Raw genomic sequence first — 20,625 nt, 5'->3', positions numbered from 1 at the left:
GTAACTGTGTGTTTCAGTAGAAGAGCTTTCAGGTAAAAGTGCTTCTACAGCTGCTTCTTGATGCTAAGTGAAGTTCTGGTTCCGGAGGGCAAGGGAGACAAGTAAATGTGGGAGGAGGGGAGTCACAGACCACAAATGGAAGAGCAAGACTTTGGCAGAAACGCCAGCCAATCATGACAGGAAATTTAAGAAATGTTGATCTGTAAAAGCATTGCGCTGACGGATGCAAAGGATGTTATAAACCCCACTTTAACAGGTGGGGAACAGGCTGGGGAAACAAATGACTTCTTGCCTATGTCCCCTGGCACATGGCAGCGCTGGGCTCTGAACCTGCAGCTCTGGTTCCAGGTCATTGTAGTTGCAGGGATGGTGGGGGGTGGGGGGGGTGTTTGAGAGGCTTTCATGGACACACAGCTGGGTCCTCGGCTTCCTTGGGTTCCCAAGCCCCCTCCATGCCGTCACCAGCAGAAGTTCCAAGAGCCAGACTGACATTGTTTCACCAAATCAAATAGTTGAAGGGAGAAAAAGTGCGTACATTACGGTACAAAGTGCTCCAAGGGAAGAAAATACAGATATTCTGTGACTGAGGCAAAATATTCTAGAAACAAGGCAATTATTCCCACTGCCCAGAGGCTTCTCTAGGGCACCTAGAGCCCTCACATCCTCCCATCAGAATTCAAACTTGTCCTTATCTTTCTCCTTTACAATATCCAGAGCTCACCTGAGAAACAGAACATGCAGCTTGTGAAAAAGGCTAGGGAAAAATGTAGTGCATTATTTGTGGACCTCAGCTTTTTTTTTCTTCTTCTCTAAAGTGAGAAGCAGGGAGGCTGACAGACTCCTGCATGCACCCAACCAGGATCCACCCAGCATGCCCACCAGGGAGCGATGCTCTGTTGCAATGGGAGCAATTCTAGCGCCTGAGGCAGAGCCCATGGAGCCATCCTCAGCACCCGGGCCAACTTTGCTCCAATGGAGCCTTGGCTGGAGGGGAAGAGAGACAGAGAGAGGGGGAAGGGTGGAGAAGCAGATGGGCACTTCTCCTGTGTGCCCTGGCCGGGAATCGAACTTGGGACTTCCACACGCTGGGCTAACACTCTACTGCTGAGCCAACCAACCAGGGGAGCTTATTTTTCAAGAGCAGAATGCCATCCGGTGTTCTATACCCCAGATAACATCTGGGAAATACTGAAGTTTTATCTGTACTTGAAAATGAGAATTCAGAGTGGACATACAATCCCAGCACTTGAAAACTTCCCCTACAAAAACTAAATTTACCTAAGAAGGGTTAGGATTCCTATTCTTTAATTAAATAAAAGGGTTAACAATCCCTAAAACTTATAAGTCAATATATGTAAGACTACTTAATCTGAGTTTTCTTCTTAAGAGTGCCAGCAGAGGCTGCCGTAGCTTTTCTGAGCTTCAAGATTTGCACCTAGGAGATGTGAGCTGATCAGTTCACAGGGTGTTTTACACGAGACATCAAGAGTCCTTAACAGCCCTGGACAGGGGGCTTGTTGGTTAGAGCAGTGGTCAGCAAACCCCGGCTGGCGAGCCACATGCGGCTCTTTGGCCAGCTTAGGAGTACCCTAATTAAGTTAATAACAATGTACCTACCTATATAAAGTTTAAAAATTTGGCTCTCAAAAGAAATTTCAATCGTTGTACTGTTTATATTTTGCTCTGTTGACTAATGAGTTTGCCGACCACTGGGTTAGTGTTGTTCTGATACTCCAAGGCTGTGGGTTCAATCCCTGGTCAGGGCACATGAGTCAACCAATGAATGCATAAATAAGTGAACAAAAAAATTGATGTTTTTCTCTCTCTGAAATCAAAATTTATACAAGTCCATTAGCAGACCCCCTTGCATAACATGTTCATTATAGTACACATTATTCTTTATAAACTTAAATAATAAATTAGGGACTGCCCCCTTGGAGTTAGCCCTTCCTTCCATTCTAAACCTGCCAGAAAGGGTGAGAGAAGTGAGCTGGGCATAGCACAATTTGGTTAGTGAATTCAGACTGTCAAGTTCCTAAAAATTCCTTAAGCTTCAATGTTGACATTAAAACTTCAAGTAAGCCTGACCAGGCAGTGAAGTAGCAGATAGAGCATCAGCCAGGGGTACAGAGGACTGTTTCAAAGCCCCTAGGTCACTGGCTTGAGGGCGGGCTCACCAGCTTGAGCCTAGGTTCACTGGCTTGAGCAAGGGGTCACTCGCTCTCCTGTAGCATATATGAGAAAGCAATCAATGAACAACTAAGCTGCTGCAACAAAGAATTGCTTCTCATTTCCCTTTCTGTCTGTCCCTATCTATCCGTGTCTCTCTAGCAAAAACAAAACAAAAAAAAACCCAAACAAAAAAAAACAAGAAAAGCCAAAAGCTTTGAGGTAAGCTGAGGCAGTAAAACACACCCACACACACAACAAAAGTTCATATTCCATTTGGTTTTTATTAGAAGTTGAGAATACAGCAAGTAGGGAAATTTCATGGTGAGTGGAACCACCGCACAGATGACTTTCTGAAACCCCAACCTTCTATGATCCCCAAAATGTGCTTTGTGGCTTGAGTAATTTATAAAGGGTAAGAGAAAGAAGTCCTGAAAAAGGCCACTATTTAATGGTGATAGAATGAAGCTGTAAAGGTCCTAATCAGCCTAGGGCCAAAAAAGAAAATAAAAAATCTGCAGAGCGAGCAAGCCTCTATTGCTGAGAGTAAGGCACTCAGGCGCCAACCTGGGGAGTTCTCAGCGAGCACTGTAAGAGCAAGTGCAGCAAGGCTGTTGGTAGTGAGCTGCACACACACACACGTATACATGGGCACAATACCCCACAGACACATACACAGCCTAAAGAGATTTTTACTGGATTATACTTTACCCTGGATGTATAGGGTTTGTGCTATGTTGAACCAGATCCGGCTCCTCCTTTGGGACGGGTGACTGGGCTCAGAGACTGCTGCCTCTGTTGGTGATGTTCCAAGCCAGCATCTTACACCCCGTTTCCCAAAGTGTAGGACTGAAGAGCAAGTCTGGCTTCTGATGCATGCCGCTGCTCCCATGGAACTACATGTTTCCTTCCAGGGGGGCCACTGTCCAGCTCAGCGGTCTCCTCACAGAACACTGTTCTTTATTCTGTCAGGCACTGAACCAGGTCACCCACTGGGTCTGCCCAGCACCCAGGGCAGCGACCTTATCCAGAACCAAAATACTCCAAAGTTCTTCTCAAGTTCTACAACTGATTCTTCCTGGTTTCCAGCTTGTGCTGGAGACTGGAAGCGAGAGAAAAGAGAAAAAGCAAGAAAACCCAGTAGGGAATAGGAGGCCCTTCCCATATTCCCAAACACCCAGCTGAGGATGCCAGTCCCCACGCTGAGGGCCTCGGTGTTTAGTTCTGATACCCACCATCCCCAGGACACACACTCGCTCGACGCCTTGGATGACAGTAACTGAGACTCTAGTGTTATTTGGGTGGTTCACCTAGGAGCCAAGAATTCTATGAACCAGCGTCTTCCCCTAACGCTCTGTGACACCATCACAGGGTACCTCTGAGAAATCATCTTTCATCTAACTCAGCGGTTCTCAATCTGTGGGTTGCAACCAAAACACAGGGGTCGCCTACATGCTGATCTAACTGCTCTTCAGAACTACAGCTTTCAAGATTCTACCAGACTTTCTGGCAATATCATACAATTTCCTTTTACACCTTCTCACCACACTATCCTTTAAAAATGGGTTTCCGGGAATGTTAGTACTCCACGGTAGGTGTGGGGCCCTGCTTTACAAGAGTTCTACTGTGTTTTGTTGTTGTTGTTCAAGGAGAGCTGATATGCCTGTCATACTGAGGCTCACCAAGACGGTGTGCCAGGTGAGACTCGTCTTTCCTAACCCAAAGGAAGCATCTCCCATCAGGAGGCACCTGGACAAGGCACTCTTCTGGCTGGCTCCAAGCCAAGTACAGTGATGTCAGGGAAGGGTCCATTTCTATTCCCAGGAGGAGGAGGAAGGGTAGTTGGGGCAGTGATTTTAATAGAGGGAATTTCCAGGGTATTCCAAAGCTCCATGACAAGGAAGGATATGGAGAACTGTCAACATTCCTGCAGCCAGGTAAGAGCTCCTCCTGTGGTTGCCACCACCTTCTGCCAGCAAAACTGATGTTCTGAAGCAGGTGGCTCTATTTCTTCGAGGGTCGTCAGCATGAAAAAGACGTTAGTCTCAAAGGACGCCTTAACTAGAGCCTTTATCTAACATCCTGTTAGCCATTCATGTGTTGCTCCCACTCAGAGAACACACACCACTGCCTCCACCTCAGGACTCCCAAAGGCGCTGGGCATGAGTGGTCACATGATCACTGGGCTGGGGCTGTACTCGCCGCCCCAGCAGGGCCCAAGGTTTGTCAGCCTTCAGAGGGCACCTCGGTGCACCAAGGCATTATACATTCCGGGCTGCCACCTGATCCTCCTGCAGTCACTTTGTGCAAAACTGAAACAGTGTGTGGTACTTGCATGTTTCATTATACAAAAATTCTCCCTCTCTCCCCAACCCTATATTTAAACATTTATATAAATTTCCATTTAAACAGTAAGTTAGAAATCTTATTTACATTAATTTGTTTGTTCTCCCAAAAGATCATCTGAAATCATACTCCCACCCTTTAATAACATAAACGTTAGCCTCGATTGGTCTATACTGCTATTTCAAGGAGAAAGGGAGAATGAACCGCCAGCTAACCTGCTTCCCCACCTCCTACAAATAAATACGATGTGATCAGAAGCCAGTCTGCCAAGGGTCTTGCAGAGCCCTCAGTCAGTACATCCCAAGAATACGTCGGGTTTGGGCCATTTCTCCAAACTGATGCACTTTGAGGTATGATTTATTTGTTTTCTCAGTCATGTGCCGTGTGGAGCCCCAGGTGTCACCAAGGCCACGAGGCTGTCAAAGTTCGGGGGCTCCTCTGGTACTGGCATCAGTGGCCAGGAAGGGAGGCCTGAAGGCGCTGCAGGCCCTGGTTGAGGGTCGCGGTCCTCAGCGACTGCAGATGTTACTGGGCATCTTCTTCACTGCAGCCTCCACCCACCATGAAACGGAACTCCTGGAGGTTTGAGACCCCATGGAAGTGAACGAAAGCGCCAGCAACCACAAAGATGTGGAACAGCTGATGAGAGTGAAACTGGAAGCACAAAAGTAAAGGGTGGGGTGGAGAAACCCAAGCATTATTAAAAGTTTGCAAAAGCCTGACCTGTGATGGTGCAGTGGATAAAGCATTGACCTGGAATGAGGTTCTGGTTTGAAACCCTGGGCTTGCCTGGTCAAGGCACATATGGGCGGCAACTACTCTCAGTTGAAGCTTCCCACTCCTCTTTCTCTCTCTCTCTCCTTTTTTTTAAAATTTTTTAAAATTATATTTATTGATTTTAGAGAGGAAGTGGAAGAGAGAGAGGAAGTGGGAGAGAGAGACAGGAACATCTATCTGTTCCTGTATGTGCCCTGACTGGGGATCATACCAGCAACCTGTGCTTCGAGGTGATGCTCTAACCAACCGAGCTATCTGGCTCACTCCTCTCTTTCTAAAATCAATAAATAAAATCTTTTTTTTTTAAGTCTGCTAAAAGTTTATATCTGTGTGTTTACATATTAGAGAGAAAGAGATTCTTTTCAATTTTTCTATTGGTTTGAGAGAGGATAGGGGTTGGTGGGGAGAAGCATCAACTCATTGTCCCACTCAGCTGTGCATTCATTGGTTGCTTCTCACTCATGCCCAACCAGGGATTGGACCCAAGACCTCGGCACGCCAGGATGACACTTTACACACTGAGTGCCAGAATGATACTTTATACCAGGGGTCGGGAACCTTTTTGGCTGAGAGAGCCATGAACGCCACATATTTTAAAATGTAATTCCATGATAGCCCTACAACGACCCGTGCACATTATGCATTATCCAATAAAAATCTGGTGTTGTTCTGGAGGACAGTTGTGACTGGCTCCAGCTACCCGCAACCATGAACATAAGCGGTAGGAAATGAATGGTTTGTAATACATGAGAATGTTTTATATTTTAATGTTATTATTTTTTTTATTATTAAAGATTTGTCTGCGAGCCAGAAGCAGCCATCAAAAGAGCCACATCTGGCTCGTGAGCTATAAGTTCCCGACCCCTGCTTTATAATACACTGAGCCACCCGGACAGGGCCTAAAGGTTCTTGAGACCATTTACTTATGCTGAGCAGAGGGCAAGGAATGGATGTGATAGCTCAAATTCAAGGTGTCCACAGACCTTGGGACAATCAAGGTGTAGCCGCTAAGGTCTAGACATGAAAATGTGCACATTTAACTTTTGAGAATCTGGTGAACTCGGGCAAATAATATGCACAGACTCGCCTGCCAAGAGACCACAAAGCTCCAAGAATCCCCTAACACTTGGCAGTGGGCTGCGGTGAGTGCAGGACATTTTCTCACTGCGGATGGATGTTTCTGTCACGGACTAACGCTCTTGAGCTATAGTCACTTAAATGTTAGAAAATGTTCTCTGTTAGAAAAACTAAAGGGATTTCCAGGATTGGGTACAAGTCAAAACATGGTGGCTAGACCCTGGCCGGTTGGCTCAATGGTAGAGCGTCGGCCTGGCGTGCAGAAGTCCCGGGTTCGATTCCCGGCCAGGGCACACAGGAGAAGCGCCCATCTGCTTCTCCACCCCTCCCCCTCTCCTTCCTCTCTGTCTCTCTCTTCCCCTCCCGCAGCTGAGGCTCCATTGGAGCAAAGATGGCCCGGGCGCTGGGGATGGCTCCTTGGCCTCTGCCCCAGGCGCTGGAGTGGCTCTGGTCGCGGCAGAGCGATGCCCCAGAGGGGCAGAGCATTGCCCCCTGGTGGGCAGAGCTTCGCCCCCTGATGGGCGTGCCGGTTGGGCGCATGCGGGAATCTGTCTGTCTCTCCCCGTTTCCAGCTTCAGAAAAATACAAAAAAAAAAACATGGTGGCTAGAGTTTTCTCCAGCTCTAACACTCTGGAATTACACGAACAACACACTATAACAAAAGACCAGGAAGGCAGGGCCTTTTATTTCCTCTCAAGTCAACAACTGATCTACAGATGATACTCCTTCTGATTTAACCTGTTCTGCTGAATGCTCAGAAGGGTTTTCAAATGCTCAATGCACCATTCCTGACCTGTGGTGGTGCAGTGGAAAAAGCGTTGACCTGGAATGCTGAGGTCACCAGTTCAAAACTCTGGGCTTGCCCGGTCAAGGCACACGCGAGAAGCAATTATAAGTTGATGCTTCCCACTCCCCTCCCCTTCTTTCTCCCCTCTCTGAAAAATCAATAAATAAAATCTTAAAAATAAAAAAGCTATTCAAATGCTCAGTGCACCAAACATTACGTCAAAATCACACTATTCTCTCATTAGAGTCTCAAAATGAAGAAGTACAGCTGCAAAATAGTATTTGCCAAAGGAAAGACACTGACTGATTTTAGAAGTATAAACTAGAAGGATGTATAAGCCACATCCAAAGACATGTTTCCTAGACAACCAAATGGACTTATTCTTCCCCAAAAGGAGGAAAAGTAAAACTTTCTCCATTTCAATGTCAAAATTATGAGGAGGCAATCTCAGAGGTAAATGAGCTAATATGAAGCTCAAAAGGTTGCCTAAATGAGCATTATCTTCATTTTACAGATAGCTAAACAAAACTTTAACTTTTTACTTTTTTATTTATTCACTTTAGAGGGGGGAGAGGGAGAGAGAGAGAGAAAGAAGGAGGAGGAGGAGGACGAGGAGGAAAGAAAGAAGAAAAAACGGAGAAGGAGAAGAAAAAGGAGGAGGAGGAGGAGGAAGAAGGAGGAGAAGGAAGGAAGAAGAAGGAAGAAGAAAGGAGAAGAAAGGAGAAGAAGGAGAAGGAGAAAGAAGAAAGAAGGAGGAAGAGGAGGAAGAAGGAGAAGGAGAAGAAGAAGAAGAAAGAAGAAGAGGAAGAAAGCAGGAAGCATTAACTCCCATATGTGCCTTGACCAGGCACAGGTTTTGGACTGGCGACCTCAGCATTCCAGGTCAATGCTTATATCCACTGTGCCACCACAGGTCAGGGCTAAACAAAACTTTAAAGAGACTTAGATGATCAACTTAGTCTATAACAATCAGAAACAGGTGAAGGAACAGAATTCTAAAGGTCAGACTTCATATCAAACAACACTCCAACTCTGCACTGTTGGAAATGTTTCAGGCCATCTTCTGTTATAAAATTTTTCATCTATTGGTCCCTTTTATTTTATTTTCCTCTTCTCTTTCCTCCTTTCTTACCATTAACCACATTCTAGTTATCTCTACCCCCCGTCCCACCCAAACACATGTATATGCTCAATCTCTCATTACTAATCCTCCATTTGGTGATCAAAAAAGGACTTGGGTAAAAATCTGTCCCCAAAAGGGATGTTGGTAAAAATCTGGTTCATCGCCCTCATTTCGTGAACAGGAAGCGGAGATAGAATGACTAGAGAACTTGCCAGCACGGTATAGTAGACAAGAGCGCAAACTCTGCTATGAGACCAGCCTGATCCAAACTCTGCTTATTATCCCGCTGCACAGCCAGGCACATTGGACAACTCTCTAACCTCCCTAGGCATCCTTTCCTAAGCTGCAAAGTGAAGACATTAATAACAGTTGTTATACCTTCTGGGGCTAATGTGTTAAATGAGGTAAGCTGTGTGAAGTGCTCACTTAGTACTGTGCCAGGCCCCACATGCTCAATAAATATAGCTATTGCTGTGCTTGTCATCCAGAAAACACAAGTAGTGAGGGAGAGTTAGGATTAGAATACAGATCTATTAATTTGAGTCTAAAACATTTTTCATTATTTCATTTCCCAGTCTGCCAGCAACTCACTAAGAGATACGTATGTATAAGCGATAGCCACCTCCCGATCGCACTTACCCAGATGTCACACTTGCCAGGAAAGAAGCGCTCGGGGATGCGGGCAGCATACAGGGCAGCCCCCGTGATGTAAAGGCTGGCCATCAGCAGCAACCAGCCGATCTGTCCTATGGTGGCAGCCTTCAGGAACCCCTCTGCGATGACATAGTGCAAGGCAGGAATGGTTCCACTCAGGCCTAGCCCCAAAAACACTCCTAGGAATTGTGGGAATAAAGCAAAGATGCAGAAGAGCAATAAAGAACAAGAAATAAATATCACAGCACAGAACCATGAATTCTATAAACTGAACACTTCAAAGTAGAATGCAACATTAGCTTCTTGTTTGAATGGAAGGTTCTTCAAACTCTAGGGCATACTGCCACACAAGACAGCGCAGCTATGTCCTAAAAGAGAGATCTATTTACAAATGCAAGGAGCCTCCTGCTGAGAGAGTCTTAGCTTGAGTCAGCAGTCCTCAGAGCATGTTGAGGGGTGTTTTAGGAATAGACAGCTCTAGGAGTTTGTTTAAATCTCCCTAAATGCTGCCTCTTTATAGACACAGGCTGTGACACAAAGCAATTTTACATATTTCATCTTCCCTTTAAAAGCAACAGATATCCCTTGCCTGACCTGTGGTGGCACAGTGGATACAGCATCAACTGGAATGCTGAGGTCACCGATTCAAAACCCTGGGCTTGATAGGTCAAGGCACATAAGAGAAGCTACTACAAATTGATACTTTCTGCTCCTTCGCCACCCCCTTTCTCTGTCTGTCTCTGTCTCTCTCTCCCCTCTTATGTGGGGGAGGGATGAGAGTGTGAGAGGTGTAGGTGAGGAACAAAAGGTGGATACTGGAACTGATGAATACCCACAAAGTATTTTTGGGAACCACACCTGAACTACAGCTCAGCTAGAGATTCATCCCTTCAAGACTAAGTTCATTTCCAGGACAGAGAGAGAGAGAGAGAAAAAAAGATGCTTCTGAAAGTTTCCAGGCCCAAAAAATACTACTCAGGTACAGAAGTCTATCAGAATAACCACCAAGCCCTAATGCCTTCATAATTATCTACAGCAGTGTTTTCCAAACTTCTGGATAGGACTCATGTTATAAGATTAACTAAGTGAGTCTGGATCAGGATATTTAAAATGAGCTAGAATAAAATAACAAATATCAGACTGTGTTACAAGTGGAGAATTAAGCACTAGTTTGTACATGTTCTGTAATTGATATTTCTGTCAACTTAGAGTTGTGTGTGTGTTCAGGGTTGTAAAAGAAAATGTCATGATCAAAAAAAGTTTGAAGGCAACCGACCTAAACCAACTTGAAATGTGTATCAAAGCACCACGAACTCCCTGTAAGAGCCCTAACTGCTCCCACATTATGACACAAAGATTGAAGAATAACTCTTGTAAAACAATCATTTGGTAAGCTTTCTCAGAAGAAAAGGTGGCACTGGCTGGTTGGCTCAGTGGAAAGAGCATCTGCCCGGCATGTGGACATCCCGGGTTCGCTCCCTAGTCAGGGCACACAGGAGAAGCAACGATCTGCTTCCCTTCCACTCCCTTTCTCCCTTTTCTCTCTCTTCTCCTCCCACAGCCAGTGGTTCAGTTGGTCTCAGCCTTGGCCCCAGACAGGTTGCTGGGTAGATCCTGGTAGGGGTGCAAGCGGGGAGTCTATCTCCCTCTCACTTAAAAAAAATAGTAAGTAAATAAGAAAGGGACCTATTATATTGCTTGTTTTAAACATTACTACATAAGTTGCTGGTATGCAAGAATTTATGTATGCACATATGCATATTCATAAATAAATGGACACTGACAGAGAAGGGGAAAACAGCAACGTTCATCTCCTAAGAGGAAGAAATCAAGCAGACTTAAATAAAAATTGCTTCCTACCTCTACTACTTACTAAAGAAAATCACTATGGCCCTGGTCTTTCAACCTGTTGTGCTCCTCTACATGCTAAGCAAAGGCTGACAATGGTCTGCCTGTCATTCTCTATGTCAAAGCCCCTCTGACAGGTACAAATATTGATAGCAGGACATTCAGCTCTACTCAGTAAATACATTCCTGTCTCACGTGCTCGAGCAGGCTTAGCACCATGGTTAAGTACTACTGGAAGCCACCCCTGACCACTGCTCATTTGTTCACATAAACACTTAAATAGGGAAGAGAGTAAAAGTAATATAATATAAAGTTAATTCTAACTCCTAACCCAGGTTAACTGCAGATAAATCATGGCTTAAATTTTAATATTAAACAGTTTTCTTTAAAAAAAAAAGGTTGAAAGGAAAAATACTCCTTTTAATATTTCTTGTTCATTCTCAGTAAGCACCGTGTTCAATACTGGGAAAAGAAAATTCAAAACACAGCCTTGGCTACAGAGTCCCCAGTCCAGTGGGAGACAAAATCATGTCTCTGTTAACCCTACTACAGAAAGGCTCAGCCAAGGCACTCAAAGGCTTCTGGCTTTTCATACGGTCTCCAGCTAAACAGACATTATCCTAAATATAAAAGGCCTCTTTATCCCTACATCAGAAGAGATGTCTGGTGCCTACATTAATAAAACACAGTAAGTATGGAGTCTGATTCACCTAAGCAAATTAGATATTTTTAAATAAAAATATAAAACAAAAATGACAACAAAAACAAATCACTACAAAAAAGTACACTTCATCCTGAGAGTAAGAGGGATCATTGTTTAGTTTACAAAGGTTACAGAGCCCCTGTCTTATCAACAATGTATGGCCATAAACTATCCTGCCCAAAACTCATCGACTCACAAAGCTCACCAGTCTTTTTTGCACCACAAATAAGTAACATAATGCTTAGTAAATGACTGGTAAATAAATAAATGTTCCGTGTAAAACCTCCAAATGCTCTTACCTGCTCTTACTCCTCGATACTGAGGGGTGGCAAACATGTCCCACTGGGAGACTATAATGGCTGCAATGCCCAGCACACAGATGACAATCAAGTAGATAAAGCAAGGTTGTGGATTACAGTAAAAAGAATAATAAAGCCAAGGAACAAAACTTCCCATAATAAGAAGAGCAATACCAGAGTAATCCAGTCTAGAACAGGGAAAAAAAATCCATTTAATGTTAAAGATGTTAAACATGTTCTCGCTATACGTTCAAATTAATCCCCCATGGCATGAGCTGGCAATGACAGCTAAGAGCATACTGGGCTGCTTGCTTTAAAGAGTTCTGCCAGTTCTGCTAGATGCTTTTCACAAACCCACGGACTCTAAATCGTTGATCAATACAGGGACTGGCCCTGGCTGGTTGGCTCAGCAGCAGAGCATTGGCCCCGCGAGTGGAAGTCCCGAGTTTGATTCCTGGTCAGGGCACACAGGAGAAGCGCCCATCTGCTTCTCCACCCTTCTCCCTCTCCTTTCTCTTTCTCTCTTCCCCTCCCACAGCCAAAGCTCCACTGGAGCAAAGTTTGCCTGGGCGCTGAGAATGGTTCCATGGCCTCTGCCTCAGGCGCTAGAATGGCTCCAGCCACAACAGAGTAACACCCCAGATGGGCAGAGCATCGCCCCCTGGTGGACATACCAGGTGGATCCCAGTTGGGCGCATGCAGGAGTCTGACTGCCTCCCTGCTTCTAACTTAGGGAAAATACAAAGAAAAAAAAAAAAGAAAGAAAAAGAAAAAACAGGGACTTTACAGATACTTACTTAGAAAAGAGTCGGGAGACCCCTTCTGAGTGGCAGTAGACTGTATGGAAGAGCCATGAGAAAGAAAGGCAGAGAATAGCCCCCAAGAAGAATAACCCAAAGACCACCTTCTCTTGCAGAGGGGCCACAAAGGAGATGTTCGGGCGAAACATATAAAAGATTCCCAGGCACAGGAAGAATACACAACCTAGGAAAAGAGCACAGGAGAGAGAAAAGATTATCCTTTTGAAGAGATAATGTTATATGCTGATTATGTTTTCAATCTTTCACAATCACAAAATCTGGATTGAAAGTTCCATAAGAAAAATTTTCTAAATAACCGAAACCTATCTAAAATTTTGGCTACTTCAAACATTGTTGGCATCATATACTTCTCAACTTCATAAACTGAGTATACAAAATATACCATATTTTTCGCTCTGTAAGACACACCTGACCATAAGACACACCTAGGGTTTTAAGGAGGAAAATAAGAAAAAAATATTCTGAACCAAATGATGAGTTAAAATGTTTAATAAAATACTGTATCTTTCGCTCCATAAGATGCACGGGGATTTTCCCCTCCACTTTGGGGGGGGGGGGTGCGTCTCATGGAGTGAAAAATATGGTAATCACTTATTTATCAAAGAGCATAATCCAAAAAGAAAGCAGACAATGCTGCTTCTCATAGAAAACTGTATTAGTCAACTTGTACCTCTAGATCTAATATGAAATTTCATTTATAACATTTTTGGCACATTATGCTACAGTCCAGCTTTGAAAGATCCATTATGCATTTGAAATGCAAATTTCAAGGAAATTCAATACCTCCCAACCCTGCCAAGAAACACAGCTTTCCTCTACCAAGAGCTGTCAAGGAATACTATGCTTCTCTGGTCCTCACCAACTGGCCCAACAGATTCAAGAATTAAAGACAGCCTGACTAGGTGGTGGCGCAGTGGATAGGGCGTCAACCTGGGACACTGAGGTCCTGGGTGCAAAACCCTCAGGTCGCCAACTTTAGCACAGGTTCATCTAGATGGCTTGAGCTTGGGGTAGCAGCGTAAGCGTGGGATCATAGACATGACCACATGGTCGCTGGCCTGAGCCCAAGTCACTGGCTCAGCTGGAGTCCCCTGGTCAAGGCACATATGAAAAGCAATCAGTGAACAACTAAAGTAAAACAGCTATGAGTTGATACTTTTAATCTCTCTCCCTTCCTGTCTGTCACTCTTTCCTGGGGAAAAAAAAAAAATTAAGGATAGCAAAATGCCTGCTCAGGCTACTTCATACCAACTTTTAAACTGTTCTTCACAGTAAGATGCCATGTTCTTACTTGCTTAGGGAAGGGCCAGTTAACAAAAGGAAGGCACAGATATTAAGAATTTAAATATTTGCTAAGTGATTCTGTTTGATCCATTTAATAAAACATTCAGCCTGGAGTCAGACATCAGCAACAAACTTGATTTGATACTCTGTCTTACTCTCACTATACTACCAAAGTGGGAACACGGGGACACTGTGGAAAGCAAATGTGATAAAAAAAATTCAAGTCAAAGTGGTAAGGCCAGAAAGTACTTAATATACAATAAATAGTTCCCCACTTATCCAGTTTTGCTTTCCACGATTCAGTTACCCATGGTCAGCAGTGGTCTGAAAATATTAAATAAAAAATTTCAGAAATACACAATCCCTAAGTTTTTAACTGTACACCATTCCAAGTAGCACAATGAGATCTTACGGCATACCGCCCAGGTTGTAAATCACCCCATCGTCCAGCATATGCTCCTCGCCCATTAGTCACTCATTAGCTGCATCCATTATTGGAGGTGGGGGGACGAGGTAACACACAGACACCGCACTCATACAACTTTTATTGCAGTATATTGTTATAATTGTCCCATTTTGTTAGTTATTAATTTCTTACTGTCCTTAATTTATAAATAACATTTACCATAGGTATGTATGTATAAGAAAAAACATAGTATATACAGGGTTCAGTCCTATCAGCGGTTTCAGGCATTCACTGGGGGGTCTTGGAATATATCTCCCTTGAATAACAGGGGACTGCTGTATTCACAAGATTTTGAAATCATCTCTATTATTAAATTCCAGAACATTTTCATCACCCCCAAAAGAAGCCCTATCCCTGTTACAGTCATATCCCAATTCCCCAATCCACACCCCAGATAATCACTAATCTTTGTGGCTCTGGATTTTCCCATTCTAGGCCTTTCTTGTATCTGGATTACGTAATATGTAGCCTTCTGTGTCTGGCTTCTTCTACTTAGCATGTTTTCAAGGCTCACTCATGTTGTAGTATGTATCAACATCAAGTAATTATTTCATTGTCTGGACACACCACATTTTCTTGATCCATTCATTAGTGGATAGATTTGGGATTGTTTCTACTTTTTAGCTATTATGAATGTTGCTAAAAACATTCGTGTACTCATATATGTGTGAACATGTATTCAATTTTCTTGAGTATATGCCTAAGGAGCAGAACTGCTGGTAACTCTGTGTACCTATTTGAAGAACTGCCAAACTGTTTTCCACAGGTACTGTTTATATTCCCACCAGCAATGGATGCAAGTTCTAATTTTCCACATCCTTGCCAAGACTTGTTATTTTCCATCTTCCTGATTAGAATCACTCTAGTGAGTATGGTGTGGTATTTCATTGCATTTCTCAAAGTATCTGGTTTGCATTCTCCAAAATGACTAATGACGCCTGACCAGGCAGTGGGCGCAGTGGGTAGAGCACTGGACTGGGATGCGGAAGGACCCAGGTTCGAGACCCCGAGGTTGCGCATGGGCTCATCTGGCTTGAGCAAAGAGCTCGCCAGCTTGGACCCAAGGTCGCTGGCTCCAGCAGGGGGTTACTCGGTCTGCTGAAGGCCCGCGGTCAAGGCACGTGTGAGAAAGCAATCAATGAACAACTAAGAAGTCGCAATGCGCAACGAGAAACTGATGATTGATGCTTCTCATCTCTCTCTGTTCCTGTCTGTCTGTCCCTGTCTATCTCTGCCTCTGTAAAAAAAAAAAAAAAAAAGGACTAATGACGTTTGGCATCTTTTCATGTGCTTATTGGCCATCTGTAGATCTTCTTTGAAGAAATGACCACTCAGATGCTTTACTCATTTTTTAAAATTGGGTTGTCTTTTTATTGGTTAGTTGTAAGAGTTCCTTACTAGCCCTTTATTAGATATTTGTTTTGCAAATATTGTCTCCTATTCTGTGGGTTGCTTTTTCACTTTCTTGATAATGTCCTTTGACATACAAAAGTTTTTAATTTTGATGAAGTCCAATTTATCCATTTTTTCTTTAGTTGCATATGCTTTAAGTGTCAATTCTAAAAACTTGTCACCTAATTCAAGGTTACAAAGATTTACATCAATGTTTTCTTCTAACGATTTTACAGTGTTAGTTCTTATGATTATTTGGTCATTAATCCATTTCGAGTTAATCTTTATATATGGTGTGAGATAGGGGTCCAAGCTTATTCTTTTATATGTAGTTACTTAGTTATCCCCAATACCATTTATTAAAAAGATTATTCTTTCCTCCATGTATTCCTTCTTTAATATATAATCATGATGGAAAAAATATAGATCACATTCTACTTCAAGTCAAACTGAAAGGTAATTGTTCATATTTTAAGTAATGACTTTGAACATTAGCTTATTCTATTCAATAATGACCTTCTTCTCAGTGTCCATTAAAATACAGTGTCCGTAAAGTCATGGTGCACTTTTGACTGGTCACAGGAAAGCAACAAAAGATGATAGAAATGTGAAATCTTCACCAAATAAACGGAAAACTCTCCCAGTTTCACACCTATTCAGTGCAGTTCAATGTGGGCTCCATTTGTTGCCCTACACACATCCAAACGATAGTGAAGTTCTTGCCACACACAGGTAAGGACGTCTGGTGTAACAGAGTGAATAACGTCTGTGATTCTCTGTTTTAAGTGATTAATGTCATGGCGCTTTGTTATAAACGTGCCAATATTCACGTTGCACTTTGGTCACGGATTTGAATTTAGCCAGCCACAGAACACACTGAACTTTCCTCTGTGCCATCCACATCTCGACTGACATGGCCGTGGACTGCTCTGCTGTATACACGGTGTTACGTCATCATCTGCACATGCGCACATGCTGCCACATCATCCTACAGAAACTGGGAGGGTTTTCCTTTTATTTGGTGCAGATTTCACATTTCTATCGTCTTTTGTTGCTTTCCTGTGACCGGTCGAAAGTGCACCATGACTTTACGGACACACTGTAGTATACCAGATTTTGTGTAGTACCTTTCTCTTGGCCTGGTTCAAATACTGTCTGAAAAATCCAGTAGAGAAAAATATAACTCAGTTGTAATAAAATCATAGTGCAAACCACAGAGCAAATCAGTGAGAAACTACATCATTAGAAATCCAGAAAACAAAATGGTAAATCTCAAACACATTTTTAAGTTCTGTCTTCACCATCAAATAAACAGAAAAAAATAAAGAATCCCCAATTCATCACACCACTGATATTACACACCTAAGAGATGTGTCCAGATGTTGCCTGTCTCCGTATGTATTCTGAAAATGCTCTTAAAACAGGCCCGGAAAGAAGGCATAGGGGGTCGGTGTCCATGTAAAAGGAAATCATTATCCTTGAGCCAGTCTGGTAGTACATCATGAGGGATTACTCGCCACCGACCTTCCCATACCTAGAAGAAAAACATTATCAAATACCTTTGGGGATTTGTCACTTTAGCAACACCTCTGACATTTTCTTATAAGAAAAAATAACTTATTTTTAGAAATATAAACACATTTATCCTACATTAGGAGTTTTTAAAAAACAGATTGCTCAAAAAATGTATTTTTAGTCCCTGGCCATGTGGCTCAGTGGATAAAAGCATCATTCTCACACACTAAGGCTGCAGGCTCAATCCCTGGACAGGGCTCATATAAGAAGCAATCAATGAATGCATGACTATACAGAACTAAGTAGAACAAACTGATGCCTCTATCTCTTTCTCCCTTCCCTTCTCTATCAATGGGAAAAAATTGTTTTAAATAAGATACTTTTTAAATGGGGGCTTTCCCGTGAGCTCATCCAGCTTGAGCACAGGCTCACCAGCTTGAGCATGGGGTAGTTGGCTTGAGCATGGGATCACAGACATGACCCCATGGTCACTGGCTTGAGCCCAAAGGTCAATGGCTTGATCAAGGGGTCACTGGCTAGGCTGGAGCCCCCCCGTCAAAGGCACATATGAGAAAGCAATCAATGAACAACTAAGGTGCTGCAACTACGAGTTAATGCTGCTCATCTCTCTCCCTTCCAGTCTGTCTGTCTGTCTGTCTCTCTCACTTAAAAAAAAAAGGGGGGGGGCTTTCCTTAGGAAAGGAGAAGAGTAAATGCACTCATAAGAATATACCCTAAAGAGCGGTCTCAAACTTTGTTTCAGTCTGGTGTAAAGTAGGGAAAGTAGGGAGAAGGGTTCAAAGTCCCACCCATACTGACTCTTCTCCATCCTCCACAACACTTTATCTCTGAAAAATCCCTGCGATATTAAATATAATCATTTTTATACTTAATAGTCCTCTTGGTGATAAACGAACTATACAGAATCATACTTTTGTGCCTTTTGCTAAACTATCTTTTTCCCTTTACTCTCTCTTCTCTTCTGACCACAGAAAATATGAAATAGAAAAGAGAGAAAGACTAACCTGTGGTGGCACAGTACATAGAATGCCAACCCAGAATGCTGAGGTCACCAGTTCAAAACCTAAGGGCTTGCTGAGTCAAGGCACATATAAGAAGCAACTACTATGGCTGATGCTTCTCGCTCCTCCCTCTTCCCCTTTCTCTCTCTTTTTCTCCTCTCTCTAAAATTAATAAAATCTATATATTTTTTGTTTTTGTATTTTTCTGAAGCCAGAAACGGGGAGGCAGTCAGACAGACTCCCGCATGCACCCAACCGGGATCCACCCGGCACGCCCACCAGGGGGCGATGCTCTGCCCATCCGGGGCGTCACTCTGTCGCGACCAGAGCCACTCTAGCGCCTGGGGCAGAGGTCAAGGAGCCATCCCCAGAGCCCGGGCCATCTTTTGCTCCAATGGAGCCTCAGCTGCGGGATGGGAAGAGAGAGACAGAGAAGAAGGAGAGGGGGAGGGGTGGAGAAGCAGATGGGTGCCTCTCCTGTGTGCCCTGGCCGGGAATCGAACCCAGGACTTCTGCACACCAGGCCGACGCTATACCACTGAGCCAACCGGCCAGGGCCTAATAAAATCTTCTAAAAAGAAAAAGAAAAAAGAGATCATAGAAGTCAGAAATTCATGGATGTCTGCCATTAACTAGCTGAATGAGCTATAATCACAAAATCGCCAGGCCTCAGTTTCCTTATTTATAAAATGAGGATATGTCTGACTGGCAATAGCACAGGGGATAGAGCATTGACCTGGGATGCTGAGGTCCTAGGTTCAAAACCCCAAGGTTGCCGACTTGAGCATGGGCTTATCCAGCTTGAGCATGGGGTTGCTGGCCTGAAGCCCGGGTCGTTGGATTGAAGCCCAAGGTTGCTGGATTGATCAAGGGGTCATTGGCTTGGCTGGAGACCCCAATCAACGCACATATGAGAAGCAATCAATGAACAACTAAAGTGACACAACTACAAATTGATGCTTCTCATCTCTCTCCCTTCCTCTGTATATATATATATAAAATTAGAAGTGTTTCAATTACTTCATAAGAAAACTATGAAGAGCAAAGGAAATGACCCAAAGCACCTCATATATGAGTTAGCAAACCTCAACATCCATCCTAAACATGGCATTAACCTTAACCATCCCAAGAGGCTATCATCTGTCTGAGAATTAGTAACTAATCCACCCTCTTCGTGTTGCAAAGATGACAAAGAAGTTAAGCCTTAACTGCCTTTCAAGCCCCTTTACCTCCCTTTCTCCCTTCTCCTCACTGTCCCTCTCACATCAAACTCTAAAGGAAAAGGGATCAGGAATTTGGTATCCTTTCCTTAAAAAATTTGTCAACCTCTGCACTCTGCTTCTTTTAATGTCTCTCAGCCCAGAGAGGTCATACCACAAGGATCACACCTGCTTCTGTTCTCCAGAAAGATGTAAGAAAAAGTGCCAGGCACATGGTCGACCTCCAGGCTTCAGCCTCAGGCCACGATTCCACTGCTCTCCTCGGAGTCCTTGTGACACACAGCACGGCTGGGCCACACAGACCTTGTTCTCTCTCTACTATGTAGGACAATAACCACTTACTTGCCAGCTACTATGCCCATTCCTTTCATTTCACAACATCTCCTATTAATCCTTCCTAACTGACATTTAGAAAAGAACTGATCCTCTGTGTAACTCCAAAGGAAATGAGGACTAAAATCAAGGACAGAAGTGGCCCTGTGGTTACTAGTGCTAATCTGACCATTCAATGCTTGTTCCTAATAAAATAAAATAATGGCGAAAGACTAACCTAGAGTTTTTATGTCTACTGCTAATATTACCACCACCTGCAAAAGTAGTTGTAGCTTCCACAGGGCTTGTGAGAGAGAAAGCAAGAGACAAACACACACCAAGATAATGAATATCTTTTATCTAATTTGAACTCAGTAAAGGACAGTTTTTGTTGAGATTAACCTTACAAAATGCTTCTCCTCTGTTATACTTGGGGAAAATTGTATTTTCTAAGAGGGAGAGGAAGACAGATATCAATCCTCCTATCCTCAAGGCAGTTTACAATGCACAATCAGTTCTACTGTGACCACATAAGAAATGCTACTATTGCCACACACAAGACAAAATAATCAAGTGCTGCCTTTTTATAGTCAGAAAGAATATATTGTGTTTCTTACTATATAGTTACATGTGCATATAATGTCAGAGTGATCCCCCCCTCCATTGTTTCTATACAAACATTCTAGTTGTCTAAAAACAGGGAGCTAATTATACTACAATTAGTGTTATATTCAACAGACCCTGCACCCTTATTCTCAACCAAATGTCAACCCAAATAGGTATCTTCTTTTACTCCCTCAAAAGAACAG

The 20,625-nt window shown here is 43.4% G+C and overlaps 1 protein-coding gene across 1 annotated transcript in view; it reads right to left on the bottom strand.

Annotated features, from left to right (window-relative positions):
• Window positions 1-2,433: 2,433 nt before the first annotated feature.
• The window catches only part of ADIPOR2 (adiponectin receptor 2), an 89,104-nt gene continuing 70,912 nt past the window's right edge, over window positions 2,434-20,625 (bottom strand). Inside the window, exons 4-8 of the mRNA XM_066258710.1 lie at window positions 17,110-17,281; window positions 12,582-12,768; window positions 11,785-11,972; window positions 8,920-9,113; window positions 2,434-5,169 (exon numbers count right to left, since the gene is read on the bottom strand). Coding sequence (XP_066114807.1) covers window positions 5,041-5,169; window positions 8,920-9,113; window positions 11,785-11,972; window positions 12,582-12,768; window positions 17,110-17,281 — 870 coding nt within the window. The 3' untranslated portion in view covers window positions 2,434-5,040. The remainder of the gene's footprint in view (window positions 5,170-8,919; window positions 9,114-11,784; window positions 11,973-12,581; window positions 12,769-17,109; window positions 17,282-20,625) is intronic.

This window comes from Saccopteryx bilineata, chromosome 2 (genome assembly GCF_036850765.1).
Source record: "Saccopteryx bilineata isolate mSacBil1 chromosome 2, mSacBil1_pri_phased_curated, whole genome shotgun sequence".
NCBI classification, from domain to species: domain Eukaryota; kingdom Metazoa; phylum Chordata; class Mammalia; order Chiroptera; family Emballonuridae; genus Saccopteryx; species Saccopteryx bilineata.
The sequence above is the reverse complement of the archived record's forward strand: the minus strand, read 5'-3'. Positions and strand labels throughout refer to the sequence as shown.